Source organism: Macaca fascicularis, chromosome 8 (genome assembly GCF_037993035.2).
Source record: "Macaca fascicularis isolate 582-1 chromosome 8, T2T-MFA8v1.1".
Classification (NCBI taxonomy): domain Eukaryota; kingdom Metazoa; phylum Chordata; class Mammalia; order Primates; family Cercopithecidae; genus Macaca; species Macaca fascicularis.
Window position 1 is genome coordinate 142,619,348 of NC_088382.1, and position 20,107 is coordinate 142,639,454.

The window sequence follows — 20,107 nt, forward strand, 5'->3', positions numbered from 1 at the left end:
TCCCAGAGGGCAGATATTTTGTAATTCATGGTTGAGTTCTTCACACTTAGCAAAATGTCCAGTATAGAGTAGATGCTCAATATTATTTTATTTATAGTTATTTGGTTTTAAATAATAGATATAAGTCTCCACTTTGACCTAGGTCAGTATTTAAAGGTAGACGTGATCGATTAATGTGTGTTGAAGAAATGAATCAATAGCAGAATGAACAAATGAATGAATGGTGAGGGTGGTCGTGGAGTACTGAAAGCCACATGGGAAATGAGTTTGGGCAGCCAGGTTTTGAACCCTACCTTTGGCACTCCTTAAGTATGTGACCTTGGCTAGTTTAAAGAATCTTTCTGCATTTCAGTTGTCTCACCTGTGAAATGGAGACGATTGTACCTACTTCAAAGAGGTTGTTTTTAAGCTTAAAAGAGATATTATACATAAAATTGCTGTACTCAATGCTCAGTAAAGGTTGGCAGTGGTGGCATGGCTGGGTTAGGCCATGTACTACCAGTTCTCATGGGGTCCTTTCACAGGTAATCTTTGTAAATGTTACCCCCGCAGTTGTGCTATGCACAATCTGTGCAGCTGTACATAGTGAGTCTGGGAGGCACTTGACAAATGTTTGCTGAATGATTATGTCTTAAACCCTTGCTAGATCTTAGAGTCTTCGAAGATGGAGAAAATGTACGGATTTTCTACAGTAACTTTCTCCTATACAGTGCCAGTTCTGTACCTGGTCCATCAAAAATTTGCTTAATTATATTTAAAGGATATAGAGCCAGGAACAAAATATGCCAACAGAAAATCTACCATTTGGGTTTGGTTATTTAGCCTTTAGCTTTAAATATTTTCTTCAAAATATCCTTCTTAGCTATGGAAGATATCCTTCTTAGCTCTGGAAGATATCCTTCAGCCTAGAATCAGTCAGAAACCATGTAAACAAAAATGGCCTCAATCAAAACTGTGAGGTAGAGGGAGCTGGCGTTTGGTACCGCCCTGTCTTCCTCTCGCTCTATAACTCCTCTGTGCCCACTCTGGGGAACTCCTGACTACATGCTCTTAAGCCATGCTTCTCATCTAGAATGACAATCCCAAGGCAAGACACTGTGATGAAAACGTGGTTTTTCTTTCCTTCTCACCCCTGAACAGTTGTCTTGAACAGGCAACTGTTAAGAATAGAAGGACCTTGTTTACTTATTATTTTATTTTCTGGTGCCATCCTGGAGCCTCTTGAACCAAATGGAATTAACAAAGTTATTGACGCTAAGGTGAAAATATCAATATTTTATTATCTTTTTCTCAGGGTTGTTCACAGTTTAACAAGTGGGTAAACCAGTTCTATTCTGAGAGCAGAGATTCAGAACTTTTGCCAAACACATGGGGGAAATATTTTAGGCAGGTTGCCTGTCCTGAGACCCCTCAGACCCTTCTACATAGCTAACGGTGAATTAGACCATCCCTGAGTTCAACCCACTAGAAAATTTCCTTAGTTTAATGACTTATAATAATTTTAATCACTGATTAAAAATAGTGATAGTATATTACAAATGGCTAGTGCTACACAAAGTTTTAAAAATGATCCTTCAGTCATGCATTCATTTATTCTCCCTTACTGTTGAGTGTGCTGAATTCCCTGACCTCCTGAAGGAACTCGGTTTGACTTATTACAGAAGCATCCACATCTTCTCCCCAGTGTATGAAGTCCAGGAGGTGAGAGGAACCCAGCTTAAGAGGATGGAGTGAGGGCTTCAGTATGAATGGAGTGCCTGGTGTCATGGGAAGGTGAGATGGGGAAAGAGGAGAGAAGGGGCTGGGTCAGATAGTGGAAAGCATTGTTTATCTTGCTGTGATGGAGTAAGATTGAGGTAATGAGCTCCCTGTCACTGGAGTATTCCAATATGTTGAAGGTTCTCTTGTTGTGCGAGGGGTTGGCTTAAATGTCTTTTAAATTTCCCTTTAAAGTTTGTAATTCTTAGCATTGGCTCAGTTATGCTGTAGCATGTGGTTTTTTTTCCCTTCTGCTTTTGTGATCGCTCACCCACAGGCAAGCAGAAGGACCCGGGCAAAAGCAGAAGCTGGGAAGCACAGAGCCTGGTGGTGGGCAGATCTCAATCTCCGTTCTAATTCTATTCCTACTCTATGAATAACCTAGGGAAAGTCACTGCACTGCTCTGAGCCCCGGTTTCCTTAAGGTAGAATTCACCATGTTGCCTATTACCTACAAGTTGAAATTTGGGTAAAGTCCTGTGTGTAACATGCTTAGCCTACTGCCCACCACATATAGCAAGTACTTGATAAATGGAACGAGCAGCAGCTGCTCCTGCTCCTGCAGAGATCAGACACAGGTCTCTAACGTGGGGCAAGTGTGTTGCCTTGGGAGTCTGTGTTCAAGGCAGCTGTGTGAGCTTCAGCAAATTCCCACAGTTCACCCATGCCCTTGTTCCGCACCCCAAGGGAGGCCTCCATGGTGCTGGAACCACTTTGCTTAGCTCAGATTGTTTGTTCACATGCATTTGTGCCTCAGAATTTCTAAAGTTTTGCCCAGGCACCCAGCATCATGAATGAGACCCCATGAAAGAGGAGTTCAGATGCTCTTAGGAGACCCAATTCTTGTACTCTCTCCATGTAGCTTTGTGTTTGGGGAAGTTGGTGGGGATGTCCACTTTTTGGGAGTCAAACTTCTTAGAGAGAAATCAGATTCACTCTGATCCTTTGAAATTTCGCTAGGAATTTTGCTGGGGATGAACTTAGTACTTTGTCATGAGGACATAGAAGGAATATAGATCCAAGTCTGGTTTCGTGTGTATGACTTTTTCTTAGTTAGAAATTTCCCTAGAAGCGTCTTTGAAGTTAGCAACATGAAAGATGGTTACTCACCAACACACAAGCTCATAAACTGAGCAGATGCTGGGCCATTACAGACGTCTTTGGAAACTTCTGCCTGCAATGAGAAGCCACAGGGAACCACTTTATGAGGCTGCAGCGGAGTCATACGGAGGAGGTGGCAGCTGTGGGGCAGTGGGGATTGAGAGGGAGTAGTTTGGATGAAATCCCTGGCAGTTTGGCTCACCGGTCACGAGTTGTGATCTTGGCCATATTATGTAGCACCTCTGAGCCTCAGTTCAGCCCTCTGCATGATAGTAATTAAGGCATGGGATGATGTAGTTATTAATTCTTGCAGTGTAAATAAAAGTGTTTTATAAACTAGAACACACCACGTAGAGGTGAGATTTTATTAAATCGGCTTCCCATTATTTGCTTCCTATGTGACTAATCTATTAACTAATTGACTCAATAATTATTTACAGAGGTTTTGTAGTATGTGAATAATAATAGTCTTAATCTTTATAGAGATATAAATTAGTACTCTATTACTCCTTTATTAATTAACTTAATTCATTCAATACATATTTATGGATTAGGGCGGTTTATGAAAAAATAGTACTATTGTTTCTGTTTAGCACACAGTGAACACTTAGTAAATGCAAACTACAACTACATTACTCTTTCTATTGTTAATATTTTTTTGCTTGCTATTATAGGTCTTGGAGAATCAGTGAAACTGAAGCACAGTCTTTGATCTCAAGGAGCTCATTATATATCAGGGAGGTTTAAAAATGAGCAAATTGCAATGCAGTTCATTAGTGGAACAGTAAACATCTCTAGGCATTTAGAGGAGAAGAAGTAGGCATTTAGAGGCGATGGTGGTGGAGGAGGCAGCTGTAGAAGGAGATTTCAGAGTGGATTATCTGAGCTGAGTTTTGAAGGATGATATGAATTTATCCTATAAGTAAACTGACTTAACTTTGTAAGTCAATAGTGCTGCTCACACTAATAGTGTACAAAGTCATGTAACACAGAGTGTGTTGACAGACTACCAGGTGTGAGAGTGGGGTGGTAGGAAGCAGACTAATGAGAGATAAAATTGGAGAGGTAGGCAAGAGGGCAGGAGATAGATTTCAAGGAAACTCAGGCACTGTGTTTTTTGTTTGTTTGTTTGCTACAAACCTAGATGGAGTGTGTTTGCCACAGGGAGAATATTCACTTATAATCTGAAATTTATACTTAAAATGATATTTATTCAGACTTTCCTTATGTAGTGTCCTTTCTAGATGAACATTTAGTCCACTTGAGCACCAATCAAGGACAAGACTTAGGGTTTTGAGTTGGGCAGCCTCATGGCTGGTGGTGCCAGTTCCAAGATAAAGAATGTAAGAGGGGAACCAGTGGAAGAATGTGGTTGTGGGTGGCAATGAGATTATGTGTTCAGTTTTCAACATGCTGAGCTTAGAGGACATCTGCTTGGAGGTGTCCAGTAAGCACTGAATATATAAGCGTGGAGCTTGGGCAGAGGGTCTAGCCTGGTTATGTTTGGCGATCATTAGCATGTCAGTGGTATTTGAAGTTGTAGGGATATGAGGACACCCATGGAGAATGTCAGATGCAAAGAGTAAGGGTCAAGGGCAGTCCCCTGAGGAGAGGAGGAGACTCTAGGAAGAGCAGCTGGAGACAGGGGAGGCATACTGGTGGCATTTGCTATCATGGAACCCAGGCCAGGGAGATGTGATTCATCACTTCAAGGAAAATGGAGACTGGAAATGTCCATTGGGTTAGTCATGAAGAGTCCTTTGAAAATTCAGTGGATTAGCTGGGCGTGGTGGCTCACGCCTGTAATCCTAGCACTTTAGGAGGCCAAGGCGGGCGGATCACAAGGTCAGGAAATCAAGACCATCCTGGCTAACACAGTGAAATCCTGTCTCTACTAAAAATGTTTTAAAAAATTAGCCAGACATGGTGGCAGGCACCTGTGGTCCTAGCTACTCAGGAGGTTGAGGCAGAAGACTGTCGTGAACCTGGGAGGTGGAGCTGGCAGTGAGCCGAGATTGTGCCACTGCACTCACTCCAGCCTAGGCGACAGAGCAAGACTCCGTCTCAAAAAAAAAAAAAAAAAAAAAGAAAGAAAGAAAATTCAGTGGAGTAAAGAGGAAAGAAACTCAACAGTAGTGATTTGAGGAAGTAGAAACTACAAACTTTTCCAAAGCATCTTGGCTATGAAAAGTCAGAGAAGAAGATTGACAGCTTAAAAAAAAAAAAAAAAAAAAAAAAAAAATTGTGGAACATTAGCTGGTAATCATGTTTCGGTTACAGACTACTTGTGACAATGAATTAAAAATAGTATGCTCCACCGTATATATCAAATTTTCCCTATATTTTTTAGGGAAATGGGTCACCTGAAACCCAGACCATGAGATGAGGAACTTTGGGTTAAAGTGTTGTTCTTACGAGGGAGATATTTCAACATGTTTTTATGCAAAAAGTAAAGTGTCGGTGTCGAGGGACACACTAAAGTTATAGGAAGAATGGGAGTGGGGCTGGGTTGGGGGTAATTGGTAGATGGAGGCCTCTGAAGGCATGAGGAATAATGAGCTCTAGAGCACAGATGGAAGCATTGACCTCCAACGGACACCCTTCTTCTGTATTAGGAGAAATCAAGAGGGAAAGATGCAATGGCTTATAGAGGGGGTGAAGGGGAAGGAAGCTGAAGGAGATATTGACAGATGGCCCCTCTTTGCTCTGGGAGGCCAGAAGTCAGGCACTGGCTGAGAGCAGAAAGGGATGGATGAGGTCTAGGCCTGAGAATGGCAAGCACTGAAAACAGTGGCTGCAAGGAATGGAAGAGAGGGGACCAATTGATCAAACTGTGCCAGGGATCAGTTGAAGCTGAAGGTCCACAAGTTATAAAGGCACCTGTGTGTTCAGCTGTGGCCATGGGAAATTTCCTCAGCCATGCTCAGCAGACTGAGACAAGCTGCAGGGAAAGACAGCCCATTGGGTTAGTCTCATTGGGAGGAAGAGAATTAAGGACATTGCTCAAAGGAAAGCTGAGATAATGGACCAATGGGAGGTCTTGGTTGGATGATGAACCAGTGAGGATGGATACCATGGAGTGAGTGGAAGAATAGAAATCACAGTGAAATTAAAGAGCTGGTGTGAGTGGGCTAAAGTGTGAATGTGCTGGAAAGAAAGAAAACTGTGGTCCATATCAGCAAGTGCTGCTTAGGAAAACTACAATTTAAATGGTGATGGAATTCATTGCCATGGCAGGGTTTGGGGTGTGATCATGGAGGCAATTGGCTGTAATGGGGTGGAAATGAAGGTCTCTGGTATTGAAGCAGACAAGAAACTGAGACCAGAGTTTCAAATGGGCTTCTACTCTCCCTAAGATGATGAAACCACTCAGGATTTTAGCAGGATTTGGAGTGGCAATGGACTTGAGGAGTATGGGAGAATCACCAGGCATTCTCAGTTAAGGATCATGAGAAGGACTAGAAGTTTTCATTGTCAGAGGGTTGGGATCCCAGGAACCAGGACTATGGCCCAGAGTGAAGGAGGGGACATTACAGTCATGGTAAGGACCCTGGTTTCTGGGACACAGGAGGCTGGGGAAGGATGAGACAGGTTCAGGGGGTAGCAGTGCAACAACGTGAGTTGGTTTCAGAGAGAAGGGTGAGCAGTAGTCTGGACCAGAGTGAGAAAGACCAAGATGGTGCAGAGAGGACAGGTGGACTGGCATTCTGCTTTTTGACTCGGGGAAGGTATGTGGTTACTGCCCTTTCATCCTATCAAATAAGAATAATTTTTTTAAAAAACTAGAATCTATTCTCCTCGTTATTTTGCAAAAGGACATTCATTTCCCCAGTTAGGAAGGACCACTATCAGCAGGTCATAAAATTACAATATTTTGCCTTCCAGATGGCATCCCTTATATTGCTCCTTATTCCTGGAAAAAGCACACAAACTCCCTGTCAAGCTGCCTGTAGGATTTTTGGTTCCCAGGTGTGGACTCCCCACCCAGTGAGGTGCATAACGACTGGGTTCATGCTGTGTCTCATATCTGCCTTCTGGGTCGGAGGTCAGAAAACTGCAGCCTGCAGCCTGCAGCCTGTTTTTGTATAGCCTAGGAGTGAAGAATGGTCCTATCACGTTTTTAAAGGGGTGCAAAAAAATAGAAGAATATGCAACAGGGAACAAATGTGGCTGGTGCGGCCTACAATATTTACTATCTGGCTCTTTACAGAAGAAGCTCACTGACCCCTGTCCTGAAGGCTTGCATCTTCTCTGTCCTTCCTTCTGTGTCCCTCAATCATTTATGTGGGTCTTTTCTGGTCCTCCTGGGTCACACAACCAGACCTACCTCTCCCTGTGGGACCATCTTGATGTGACAGCATTTCTTTCCAGGAAGATGAGGGGGTAGCAACTGTAACATCACTATTATTAATATTCACTCTTAATATTAAATTTTGGTTGAAAAAGCCCTGTTTTACAAGTGACGGCAAGGATGCCATCTTGCATTCAACAATGCAGACAGTGGCGAGAGCTCAGGCTCTGCAGGTTGATGTATGGGAGGTCAAATCCTTAACAAATGTTAGTGAGTGTGGCAGTGCCAAGCAGTTTGCAGGCATTGCATGGCTCCATTCAGCCTTGAGCCTGTGCCCAGAGCTTCCAGATTTATCATGCCGTGGCACACACACGAGATGTTGACAACCGCATGACTCATTGGGGTAAGCAGATGGGAAGATGGGACCAACCCTAGCTCCCTCCACCCCTTGCCCTCGCACAGGCTGGAAGGATCAGTAGCAAACTGTGACTCTTGCTGTATGAGAAGCTCTGCTTTACAGTTCAGGTGGTAAAACTGTTCCTGTTCACAATTTAAAACAAAAGACCAATAATTGAGACTTAGCGTAGAAAAGTCACAGAGCTGGCAGGAGGCAGAGCTGGGATCTGGCCAGGCAGTGTCCCAGAGTGGTCCTTCCTTAAAACGTGCAATGCCACCTCTTAGAACAGGAGTGACCAGAAGAGCCACATCGGACAGCTGCATGTGGATGCAAGGAGACAGCACATGGAGCACATCGCATTCTGTCTGCACCGCTTCGTACAGGAGATACTTCAACCCTATGAGCCATTTGAATATGTGCATGCGATAGGGTGGGAAGTATCAGTATGATGAGCATTTTATGCTGGAGAGCAGCACTGGGGCAGAGCAGGCCCTCTGTGAATCAGTGAGTGGATGCTCTCACTGAGTGCACACTCATTCTGTTACTTGGCTGCAGCTGCCATAATGAAGTACCACGAACTGAGTAGCTTCAACAACAGACATCATTTTCCCACAGCTCTGGAGGCTGCAAGTCTGGGATCAAAGTGTAGACAAGGTTGATTCCTTCCAAGATCCCCGTGGGAAGGATCTGTCCCTAGCCTCTCCCCTTGGCTTGTAGGTGGCACCCTCTCCTTGCACCTCTTCACTCCATCTTCCCTCTGTGCAAGTGTCTCTGTCAAAATTTCCCTTTTTAATAAGGACGCCAGACCACCATTGGATTAAGGCCTACTCTAATGAACTCATTTTAACTTGATTATGTCTGTTAAGAGTCTATCCCAAATAAGGTCACATCCTGAGGACCTAGGGGTTAGGACTGCAATGTATGAATTTTGGGGGCACACAGTTCAACCCATGACACCTACTGTCACTCCTCTGCTAAGCACTGAGTTGCAGAGTTAAAGATGAAAGTGTGCTCACTGAAGAGCTCAAAAGTAGGTATTTGGGGCTGAATGGAGAGGTCACGATGTCTGGGTATTTTTCTAGGGTTTTGAATGTTAAAAGAGGCCCAGGGGTGTCTGCTTCAAGTGTAAAGAATTTCTCCTGGAGAAATGCTGAACCAACCAGCAGCTCTCCTCCCATTTTCATTCTGCAAATAATCACAAAATTACAAGGGTATCTTTATTTTGTCTTCTGTTCCTTCTGTTATCAAAGGAACATCTGGGCTTTGATAAATGCTGTTAAGGACAAATATAGGCCACTATGATGTGGTTCTCACTTGAATAATGGTCTCTGGTGAGAAAGCAGGATATCTCAATGTGGTCTCCGTCCGATGACGACAGGCTGATATGTGCACTGGGCTCTTCCTTCCAGCAAGTGCCCTGTGTCCATACAGGCCTCCAAGGCAGCTTCCAGTCACTTCTATTCTGCATATCACAGGGATCATGAAGGTTTTCTGGGGCCTGAAAGGCTTTTCCTGCCTGAAAGTTTCAGAATGTCACGGTTTACCCCAGCCAGCCTGTGCAGGTGTGGAAACCGCCTCTTCTATTTCCCAGCTGTTCCATATTCAGAAGCAATCACTTGATGAGTACTGAGGAGCTGAGAGAAATTCCTCTTGGTTTTGATTGCGAGAAGAAGGGTGAGGATCCTGAAGGCTTTTGCATGCCTTGGAGCTTAGACTCACTGTTATCTTTATCCTTGATGAGTCCTAAGAAAGTCATGTGATCTTTTTATATACTCAATGGGATGGGGCTGTGATTATTTTAACTTTGGAGACAGTGTCAGACATTTGCTACTGTTTGACATTTCTGCCCTTGGATCTGATACAAAAATGCTTGGAGGCACTTTCCACCTGTTTTTCAAATGAGAAAGACAATGGCCAGAGCAGAAGCTCACCTGTGGTTACCTGCCAGCGAGCGGCAGACCTCTGCCTGCGGGGTGCATGTAGCCCCACAGTGATGTGTAATTTTTTTGGCAATTTTTAATGTAAATTATTTTATTTCTTCCATGATGATTTAATGGGGCTATCTTTAAACCAGTACAAACATTTCATAAATAATATCTGGCCACTTTCTAAGCAATTAATTTGTTGCTCAATAAGCCACTTCACATCTTTCAGCAAGAAATACATTACATTTGAATAGCGAAGACATTACACAATAAATTCAGACACAATTAAAATTCGCTTTAAATATTTCTTTGGGGGAGAGGACATCACACTTCTACTCAATGAAGAGAAACATTTTTACAGTCCGAGGTCTTTTATTTTAACACCTACTATGCCATGAACTCACAGGGAATAGGTTCCAGCAGCTCTGGCCCTTCCCACTGGTTCTCACACAGTGTGCTTCTCTGGGTAGAGCAAGCTGGCATTTCAGTTGAGCCCAGGTACCTTTCTCTTCGGCTTCTTTTTCTGATCATTTTCCTTCATGTGTTTCAGGAAGCTGTCTTGACTCCCGGAGTGCTTAATGTGCTCAATACTCACATTAATTCTCTTGTCAAGACTCATGCCCTTGTTCATTTGCAACAATGCCAGCAGTACACTGGGGAACACTGTAAACTCTTCCAGTTTTGCCATGGGAACCCCTGTGAGGCATTCCTTTTTAAACAGTGCCCATTCCCTTGATGTTGACAATATCACCTTTCTTACAGACTCACCTATACCTGGCCAAACGAACAACTCCATGTTTTCCAAAAGGCCTGGAGAACATACCGGGTGCCTCTCCTCTTTCCCTTTGTGTTTGTCATTTTGGCTAATTACTGGAAGATGGTGGTTCCAGCTGAAAGGCTTTTTGGCAATTTTTAATGGCTGAAAACAAACCTTGAAATAAACATTTTCTCCTTTGATGTCTGGAAAGGAAAAAATTAAAAAACAAAGAGAATAAAGGAAATAAAAAAGGAAGGAGGGAGGAAGGAAGGAGGGAAGGAAGGAGGGAGAGAGTGAAGGAGGGAAGAAAGGAGAATTAAAAATGATTCTCTATCAGTGGAAAATTTCAAATATATTCTAGCATAACTTTTTTTCTACTTAGTATCCATTAAAAAAGGGAATCATTGTGGAATGACTAAATCAATCAAATGAACGTATCCATCCCTCAGATACTTTTTTGTTTTGTGGTGAGAACATTTGAAATTGATTCTCTTAGTAGTTTTGAAATGTGCAATATGTTAACTATAGTCACTGTGCTGTGCAATAGATCTCAAAAAAGTATTCTTCTGCATCATATACACATATCATAACCTACCCCATAAATATGTATAATTATAATTTGTCAGTTAAAAATAAAAATTAAGCTTTAAAAAGGGGGATATGGTGCTTTCTAGAAAGGAATAGAAGTGCCTCCATGTCACCCAGAGGCACGCCCGTGCGGAGGCTGCAGTCGTGCTGCCTCCAGGTTGTGGGGTGACCCAAGCTGCCTCCTGCCTCTTTGCTGCCCCATCATCCCTCCCAGACCCTTCCTTCTCCTCTGCCCCTGTCCCCCCAGCAGCTCTGTTTTGCAGGGGGATATCACCACATAGGGCTGTCCTGGGTGCAAATACTGACTTGCTGCCTTTCAGCTGTTTGGTCTTGGGCAAAGTCAGTGGCCCTCTGTGAACCTCACTTTTCCCTCCTATAAAATAGGGTTAGGACCGTTCATCTCAATGGAGTACCATTAGGTGGAACCAGATAATCTTTACATGACTTTTCAAGCACTTCCAGCCTGCTAAACAGACAGTAGCATTCATTGCTAGTCTATCTGGTAACAGAGGAAAAAGGCTGTGTGACCTTGATGAGTCTTTCTTCCTTCAGGGCCACTGTTGCTCTTCTGCCCATGGAAGGGGCAGGGCCTCTTACTTCCAAGGGCATATTCTCCTCCAAGGTCTTAGGGCCTGCTGGTGAGCTACTCATGCTCACTGAAAGAGTCACCAAGACCTTTAACCACCATGCTGTGGGGCTGGAGGAAAAGGACTCCTTTCCTGAGGCCTGGATCCAAGGGCCTCAGAGCAAAGGTGCTGATGGATTAATTTACCCCACAAAGGCAATGGTCCATGTGTCATCTACTGAGAGACGTTATGCTTATTAGAGATCATGAACAAGGGCAATGCGTAACCCAAAGATCTTTAAGATTAGAGTTGCTCAGAGTAGTTAAGGGACTTGCCTGAGGACAGCATGTCAAGCTGAGTGAGGTTTAGAACTCAGAACTGTCTCTTCACTAGCCTAAGCTGTGTCTCCAGCAACCATGGCCAAAACAAAACCAAAACCAGAAAGGATATCTTAGAGACCACAGTCATTTTCAAACTTGGATGTGTGTCAGAATCACCAGGAAAGTTAATAGACTACAGAGGCCCAGGCTCTTTGACGTGAAAACTGGGCCTGGACTTTGGAATTTTTGTTACATTTTTCAAGAGAATCTGATGCTCACCCAAGTTCGAGAACTACGATGGACGGTAAGAATCGTCTTGTTTTGGCTTCTTAGACTGTTTTTCCAGGCTGCCACCTTTGGCTGTCAGGTACAGTCCTGAAGTGTCAAAGGAGGCCTGTAAACAGTTGTTGAATGAATACACAATTGAAAGAACAAATATACACAGCTGACTTAGTTAATATCACAGGTTCCCAAATTACAGCCCTGTGGAGGCATATACTTGCTAGACCAGAACGTAGTTTTGGTACTGTTTTCAAAGTAACCATGCAACAAAGAGACTATTAATATTATGCATAGTCAGTTTTATTTTGATATTAGTAGAAAAGTCGGTAGACTTAAATGGGAAAAACTAGATAGACAAATAATTTAAAAGACGAAATGTTAATTTTTTAGTTGTAGGTATTTTGAATCATGATTTCAGTCTTGAATTTTTTAATGTGATTTGGCCTGTGGTTTTAAAATGTGTATTAGAATGGGCCATAACCTGTAGTTGGTTGGAATCTCAGAAAACCTGGCACGTTTTAAAGTTTGAGAATTTTATTTTGGCCATTTTCATGTTAATTTTTTTTAAGTAAACTCCTATCACCCAGGGAGATGTTTGTTGGAGTGTTGACTGGAAGTTGGCTGTCTGGTGATTTGTTGTTTTAGTTTGGGATGGTTTATTTTTTATTGCAAGAGTTTAGTAAAGCAGGCAGAGTTTAAAAGACAGAGCCTTTTTAATTTAGGCCTTTAAAATTATGTACTTTATTTTTATGCTAAATCTGAAATGTCATGGGACTGGAGTGGAGCTGGAAGGAGGAGTAAGACCGGGAGAAGAGGGAGGAGAGACGGGGATGGAAGAAAACACAAGAGTTGACTTTGTACGTTTTTTTTATGTGTTTTTAATTTTTTTTTAAGTTTATGGAGTCCTTTTGTTTCCATTGAATATGTAGATCAATTAGTTTGGAGATTTTTTACAAGGCTTTTGTTGTGCCCATTAAAGTCTTTAATTTTTATTGGGCCAAATATTGTTACATAGACCAAAAATATAGCCAGATAGACAAACAAAAACTAGAATTAGACCAGATTGAGTATTTTAGTGGATGCAGAGTTTTAGTGTTAGCTTCATTTTTGGAGAACTCAAGTCTAAATTATATTTGGGACTCTACCCTGATCAGGATTTGTTTTAGGATGGAACTCAAACTTATAATTTTAGACAAGGATAGAACTTTATAATTTTAGACTATAAAAACAGGACTTGAGTTTATAATTTTTATGATGGAATTAAAGACAATTAAAGGCGTAGGCATATATTAATGAGATATTTATTGGAAAGATGTCTAATTTAGAAGTTCTTCTTCTTCTTTTTTTTTTTTTTTTTTTTTTTTTTTTTTTTTTTTTTTTTTTTTTTTTAAGGAAAGTAGTGTCAAGGGAGCCTGAAGTATTGTGACAGAGAACTAGGAATCTTCTAGTCGAATCTTTAGACAAAGCAGTCTAGGTGGCCACTCCGGGTCAATAAAGGGGGCCCATACCCCACTAAGAGGATAGAATACCTTGAACCAGTTTTGTCTCACCCACATCTGTGAGTTTTATTGATGGTGAGTTTAGTAAGGTGTCCTGTTAGAAAATATAAACACATAACTAAATAGCTTTTCTCTATGTCAACAATAACCATTTTGAAAATATAATGGAATAATACCACATTCTATTTTTAATGGCATCAAATATTAAGAATGCTATTAAAGAACATTCAAATTAAAATTTTTTCTCTCAAAATTAGTGTTTAACTTTGAGATCATTCCAAGTAACAACCTAATGGCGTTTTCTCGAACATTGAAATGGTAAATTTTGAAATCCAAAATGAACATTGAAATCCAAAAGAATGAATATCCAAGGAGATATTTTACAAAACAAAATAATGTGGAGAGACTTTCATCATTTGATGATAAAATACAGAGTGACTATGGTTTAAGCGGGATGGGGGTAGAGCCAGGATCGGCAAAGAGATTTATGGAAAAGGAGAAACACCCACCAAAATAAATTCCCTTATAGATAAGTACTTATGATGCAATAAGCATACATTTTGAATTAAAGGAGAGATTATATTTTAAAATAAATGACACTAGCATTGCAATCTATGAACTAAAAATAGAAAAATGAAAAAAATAAAAATGAATCAATAAACCATAGACTCTGCTTTTTAGGAAAAGACACTTTGGGTGAGCTTGGAAGCTGCTACCACCTCATTCCTCTGGAGGGGAAGTCTGTGATGTACTAACTCTGGGTTCTGTACCTGCAAGAGCTGGCTCCAGCCCTAGCTGGCACCCACTTAATTAGCCATGCTAACACTGGCTAAGCCGATTGGCTAAGCAAAAGGGTGTATTACTGGACCGTCTGTTTCCTTGTCTGTAAACTTGGACAGTGACAGTACCCACCTCATTGGTTATCATGAATACTAAATGCAGCAGTGTTGCAAGTTCCTAGCAAATAGTAAACTCTCACAAAATGCTACCAAGAGCCCCAACTTTCCTGCTTCATCATCATTCTGCCTCCACAAAGAGTTTGTTCTCAGAATTTTCATGAGATGCTTGTGGACCTCCCAGATGTTGGATTCTGCACAAAAGCAGTGGCTCCTCCAGGGGTTCATGCAGGCCTGGGGACAGTGGCAGGTGGAGGGCATGGCAGGACTTGGCTCCGGGCCCTGGAATGGTGACAGATGAACTGGCTTTCACTCGGAGTTGAAATTCACTCTTTAATTATAGTGCTTTCTCCCAGACATCAACCTAAACACGGAGTGTGGCCAAAGCTTCCATTTTAAGACCATAATTGGTGAGTCTATCCCTAAAACCCTTTCATAGAGCTTCTCTAAAATTGCAGTGTTCTCACTCTCTAAAAATATGCAGCTCAGTTTGGTGCCATTGCAAAAATGCCCCTTATATTGACCATGAAAATAGCAACATGTGGAGGATGCTTAAGAAAATGAAAACCCAGCATCTCTTGCAGTCAAGCCAGGTCCCAAGTTCAGGAAGACTCAGCTCCTGAGTGTTAGGATGGTACCCACTGCTCCAGGACAGAGTATGGAGGTTTACCTTCCTCTTGCCAGGCCCGTGTGAAACTGGTTACATTATTTGGCAACTTCTCTGGATAAATCTTTTCTCTCTCTTATTTTTTCTTTCTTGTTTTTATGTAAAAAAGTATAGACAGGTCATAGACTGAATGCTTGCATCCTCAAATTTATATGTTGAAACCCTAACCTCCAGTGGGATGTTGTTAAAAGGTGGGGCCTTTGGGTCTGATCAGGGTGGAAAGCCTTCATGACGGGGTCGGTGCCCTTCTAAGAAGAGGCAACAGAGGGCTCGCTTGCTCTTTCTGCTCTCTGCCATGTGATGATACAGCAAGAAGACAGCTATCCATCAACCAGAAAGAGGGCCCCCACCAAGAACCCAATCATATTGGTCCCCGCTTTCAAACTTTCAGCCTCCAAAACTGTGAGAAATAAATGTTTGTTGTTTAAGCCACCCAGTCTATGGTATTCTGTTATAGCAGCTTGAGCAACCAAAATGTGGCACTAGATTGTTTTGCTGCTTTATTTACCAGTCTAATTTTAGTGAACTCTCCACCAGTGTGCTGGTTGTCAAAGACAGGTTTAAGATAAAAATTAGAAGCTTCCCTGTATAGCTAAGAGAATGGTGTTATCAAAGGCAAAGACCCTTTCATACCTGGGGATCACGTTCTGGAAAAGGTGCTCAGCTACATAGGAAACTCAGATGGGATAAAAGGAGCATTGACTTAGAGCCAAGATGTCTGATTCTGTTCTGGCCTAGTTATTTTCCAGCTCCGTGTTCTGAAAAATGTCATATAACTTCTCTGAGTTTCTGACTCCTCATCTGTGAAAGAGGCACTAGAGCCCCTACCCAACCCCTCATTTGGGTGCTGTCAGGATCAAACATGATGATGAAGTGAATATGGTTTGTAACCTTCAAAATGCTATGCTCGAGATCGCCATAGTGTTCTGCTAACACAAGGCAAATGCTACCAAATATTTATTAAAGGACATACTACTGTGGTCTTCTGGGAAAAGAAGCAAGAAAACAGGAAAGAAGAAAACACAAAAGCAAGCAAGAAAGTATGTGTATGTTACAGAGAGAGAGATTTTCTTTATTAATGATCACTGATGCCCCACTGAACATCTCTCCAGGGGTGTTCTGGAATCAGCGCTTCCGAATAATCATGGAAGCCTATCTTGGGAGGCAGCCTTTCAGACTCTTCAGTGTTATTTGTGGAAAGTATGATACGTCCATTGACTAGATTCACAGTCCTTTGTCTCAGTGGAAACTTAAGTGGAAACTTAAGCCCACTCTTCAGAATCCCCCTCACTCAGTCTGGCTCTAGGCATGGCCCTTGCACCAGATGGGACGAGCTCACCTCGTCACCTCTGCCCAAGCCATCTCTGTGGCTGCTACACCTGTGCTTCCCTCCCCTGTGCTGAGACAGCCATGTCCTATATACAGGACTGGGGAGGCAGCACCGGAGAGCAGTTGAAGGGTGCAAACTTCACTAGATAGAAAGGCCAGCTCCAATCCTGTCCCACTGAGCAGGAACAGTGCCCTCACAAGCTGGTCATTTTAACCTCTTGTGTCTTATTTTCTTCATATTTAAAGGAAGATGTCTTCACTGGGGTTTTCTGAGAAACAGACTCTCAGATGGAGATTTGCATGCAAGAAGCTTGGTGCAGGGTGTGCTTGGGATATAGAAGGAAGTGAGGGGCAGGATTGGCCAGAGGAAGAAGAACTTTGATGCAAATCAAATGATCGCCCCACTGATCTTCCAGTGAGCTCTAAAGTTAGGCTGGCCCTTCAGATTTGTTCCATCTTGAGGCTGGGGGTCCAAACCTTTGTCTACCCACATGGACAGTGTTGGGATGCAGGCTGTCTCTGGGGAAGGGGAGGCAGTTCTCTTAGATCAAAGGCAATTCCTGGAGAGAGACTCAGTTGGGAGCTGCCAGCCATCAGCTTAACAACAGTTGGGGCAATGAGAGCCTTGGTCCTGCGGTGGGGTCTCAGTCCTGCAGGGGGTCTGAATGGCACCCCACAGTGTCCCCTACAGAAAGCAACTGATAGCAACTGACGTAGAGTCTGTAAAGACCTGAACATAGTACCACATGATTAACCTGGTATGTCTGTTAGTATCGTTATTACCTTGTATTATTCTAACTGTTGCTTTGTAACAATTATATCATAACATTTTTCTTTTCTTCTCAACTTCTCTCCTATTCTGCTATGAGCTGCTTAATAGAAATAGCCATGCTTTCTGTTTGTTTCATTCTGTTTTCAACCTTTGTATTCCTAGGCTTGAGCACAGAGTTTGGCTCATAAATAATGTAATGAACACTTATTTGTAGAATGGAAAGATGGATCAAGCTATAGGATTGCACAGGAATGGAGACTATGAGGAGAATGCCCCTGAGGCTGCCTTTGGGGATATTGGGTAATACACGGCCGTCTTTATTACTCACCAGGTGACAACTGCATGTAACTGTCCCTTGCCTTCTCTCCTAGTCTCTCTGGACTCGTGGCAGTCCCTGGCCCTCTCTTCAGTGGTTGTTGATCCATCCATTAGGCACTTTGATGTAGCCCATGTCAGCACTGCTGCCACCAGCAATTTCTCTGCTGTCCGAGACCTCTGTTTGTCGGGTAAGGGGAGTTTCCAACCCCCAGGTAGGGTGGGACAAAACCTCACGCAAGTGCTGCTCAAGATCCTCACCTTAGAAAAACACACGAGACACCACAATAACCTGGGATGCTTGGAAGTAAGGGATTAACCTGGTGAAGAAGACCTGGGTGAAGTTTCCTCATTACTCCACAGGGCAGCCAAGGTCTCTAAGGGAATATGCCAGCCAGAAAAGCAGGGACATAAACCCAGGTCAGAGGAAGATCAGAAGAAGGATCTAGTGGGTTAGTCTGAGGAAGAAAAGATGCACATGCATGGCAGCTCTGGCAGCTGACCCCAGATAGCAGGTGGGCTGTTGTGGTGAGGAGGAAGTACACTTGTCTGGCCAGTGGGACACAGCTAAGAGCTACTGTTTTGGTAAAACTCAAATTTTAGGAGACATTTTTCAATGCAGTTGAATAACTTTTTAATAGGCAAAGTTGCCCACAGATGCATAATTCCTTTAGAGAGTTTTTGGTCATTGGTGGTATTTAAACAAAAGCTAGGTAACCACTTGATGGGAATGTTCTACAAAGAATTTTAGCTTCTGAAAGAGGCAGACATCAGATAACATTTATACCCTTGCCAAGATTCTAACCCCCTCTGAGGTTCTATGAATTCCATGAATCTCCTTCATGAATCTGCAAGGTTGGATAATAATAATCACAAAGCTATGGATATCTTGCAGATTGGACCACCATGTACAGATATGCAGGTTATGCACTGCACATGTCTGGGTGGTACCATTCACAGAAATTGAGGTATAAATAGGGCCATTAGGCTGTCAACAACCTGACCAATCAAATGAAACAGCACTTTTTCAGAACTGTTCTTAGGACTGAGTGTCATATAGTTTAAATTGTCTAGTGCAGAACTTGACATGCGTGGGAAAGGGCATGGTCCCTGGTGGAACAGTCGGTATGGTGCCAGCTGAGGAGGCATTGAAGGACAGAAGAGGAAGACAGGGCTGAAGATAAAGCCTGGAGTATGGAGACCCTTGTTTGAGATAATCCTTAAGCCCATGAGGAGCCATGGAGATATATTAAGCAGGGAAATAACAAGAGCACATTTATAAAATAAATAAACAAAAAAGACCTTAATGCTGCATGGAAAGTAGATTGATCAGACGGTTGGATTTCCCATTGCTACCATTTTATTTCCATCCCCTGGTACAGTGCTTAGGATTTATTGTAGTGCTCAAATAAATGAGTGATTGCATGGCTGATGAATGGATTCACGTATTCATGGATTCATGGATGCATGATTGGATGAAAGGATAGATGGATGGAAGAGTAGATGAGTGGGTGGGTGGATGGATGAATGGATAGATAGATGGATAGATTCATGGGTGCATGATTGGATAGTAGGATGGATGGATGGAAGGGTGGATGAGTGGATGGTTGGATGGATGACTGGATGGATGCATGAGTGAAGTAACATCTCTGAGGCTCAAGCATCACTCTTCTCCCTCTTCTTTGCAGAATGTTCCCAACATGAGGACTGTCTCATCACCACTCTGCAGACCCAACCTGGGGCTGTGAGATGTATGTTCTATGCTGATACTCACAGCTGCACATATAGTCTGCAGGGCCAGAACTGCCGACTTCTGCTTCGTGAAGAGGCCACCCACATCTACCGGAAGCCAGGTAAGCCCAAGCCTATGCCTTTGCAGCCATCCTGGGAAACTGGGCCTGGCTGGAAGGGACTATTTAAACACATGGTGAATTGGAGGACAGTGGCTTTTGTTGGCCGAAGTTCTGGGCTAGGTGGCACTCACCTGAGGTAGACTGAAGGAAGGTAGAAAAAATTCCTACTTCTGTATCACTTTTATTCATTTATTCCTTTGAGTTATAGAGCCATCTTGGTTTTGAGGAGTTTCTTAGTAAAATAACTAAAGAGCCCACTTTTTATTATGGTTTTATAGTTTAGAGAGATCTTTCACCGGCCTTATCTCATTTGGTCCTCACACTAATCCTGTGTGGTGGCAGGATAAGGGCTTTATCTCTGTCTTAGAAATCAGAAGGCTGTAGCCCAGAGAATTTAAGTTAACTCTGTGATTTCACACAGCTAGTGATGATGGAGCTGGAACTTCGTGCCAGATCACCTATCTTAACATGCAATCCTCTCCCACAAAGCCATGCAGCCTAACTATCGCATCATAAACACTTTGGAGAGAGAAGCTGTTCCAGCTGAGTTTAGTTTTAAAACACATGTCAGATACTGTGTTGGTTCTGGGGCTCCAGGCAAGGCAAGAGGGAGCAGCCATAGATCCATCACTAAGTAAGACCGCTAAGAGTTGTAGAACAGGAAACAGGGACTGGGCATCTGGGGGAGCCCCTCCCCAACTAGACATGTTTATTGAATGAAATTAATGACTGCTAAGTTGTTAGCTACATCTGCCATCTTGTCTTCTAGAGCAAGGTTCTACAACCATACT

General features: G+C 42.7%; 1 protein-coding gene across 1 annotated transcript in view; it reads left to right on the plus strand.

The window, feature by feature from the left end:
• The window catches only part of TG (thyroglobulin), a 275,111-nt gene that overhangs the window by 128,896 nt on the left and 126,108 nt on the right, over window positions 1–20,107 (plus strand). The window contains exons 36-37 of the mRNA XM_045398722.3: window positions 17,520–17,654; window positions 19,152–19,316. Coding sequence (XP_045254657.2) covers window positions 17,520–17,654; window positions 19,152–19,316 — 300 coding nt within the window. The remainder of the gene's footprint in view (window positions 1–17,519; window positions 17,655–19,151; window positions 19,317–20,107) is intronic.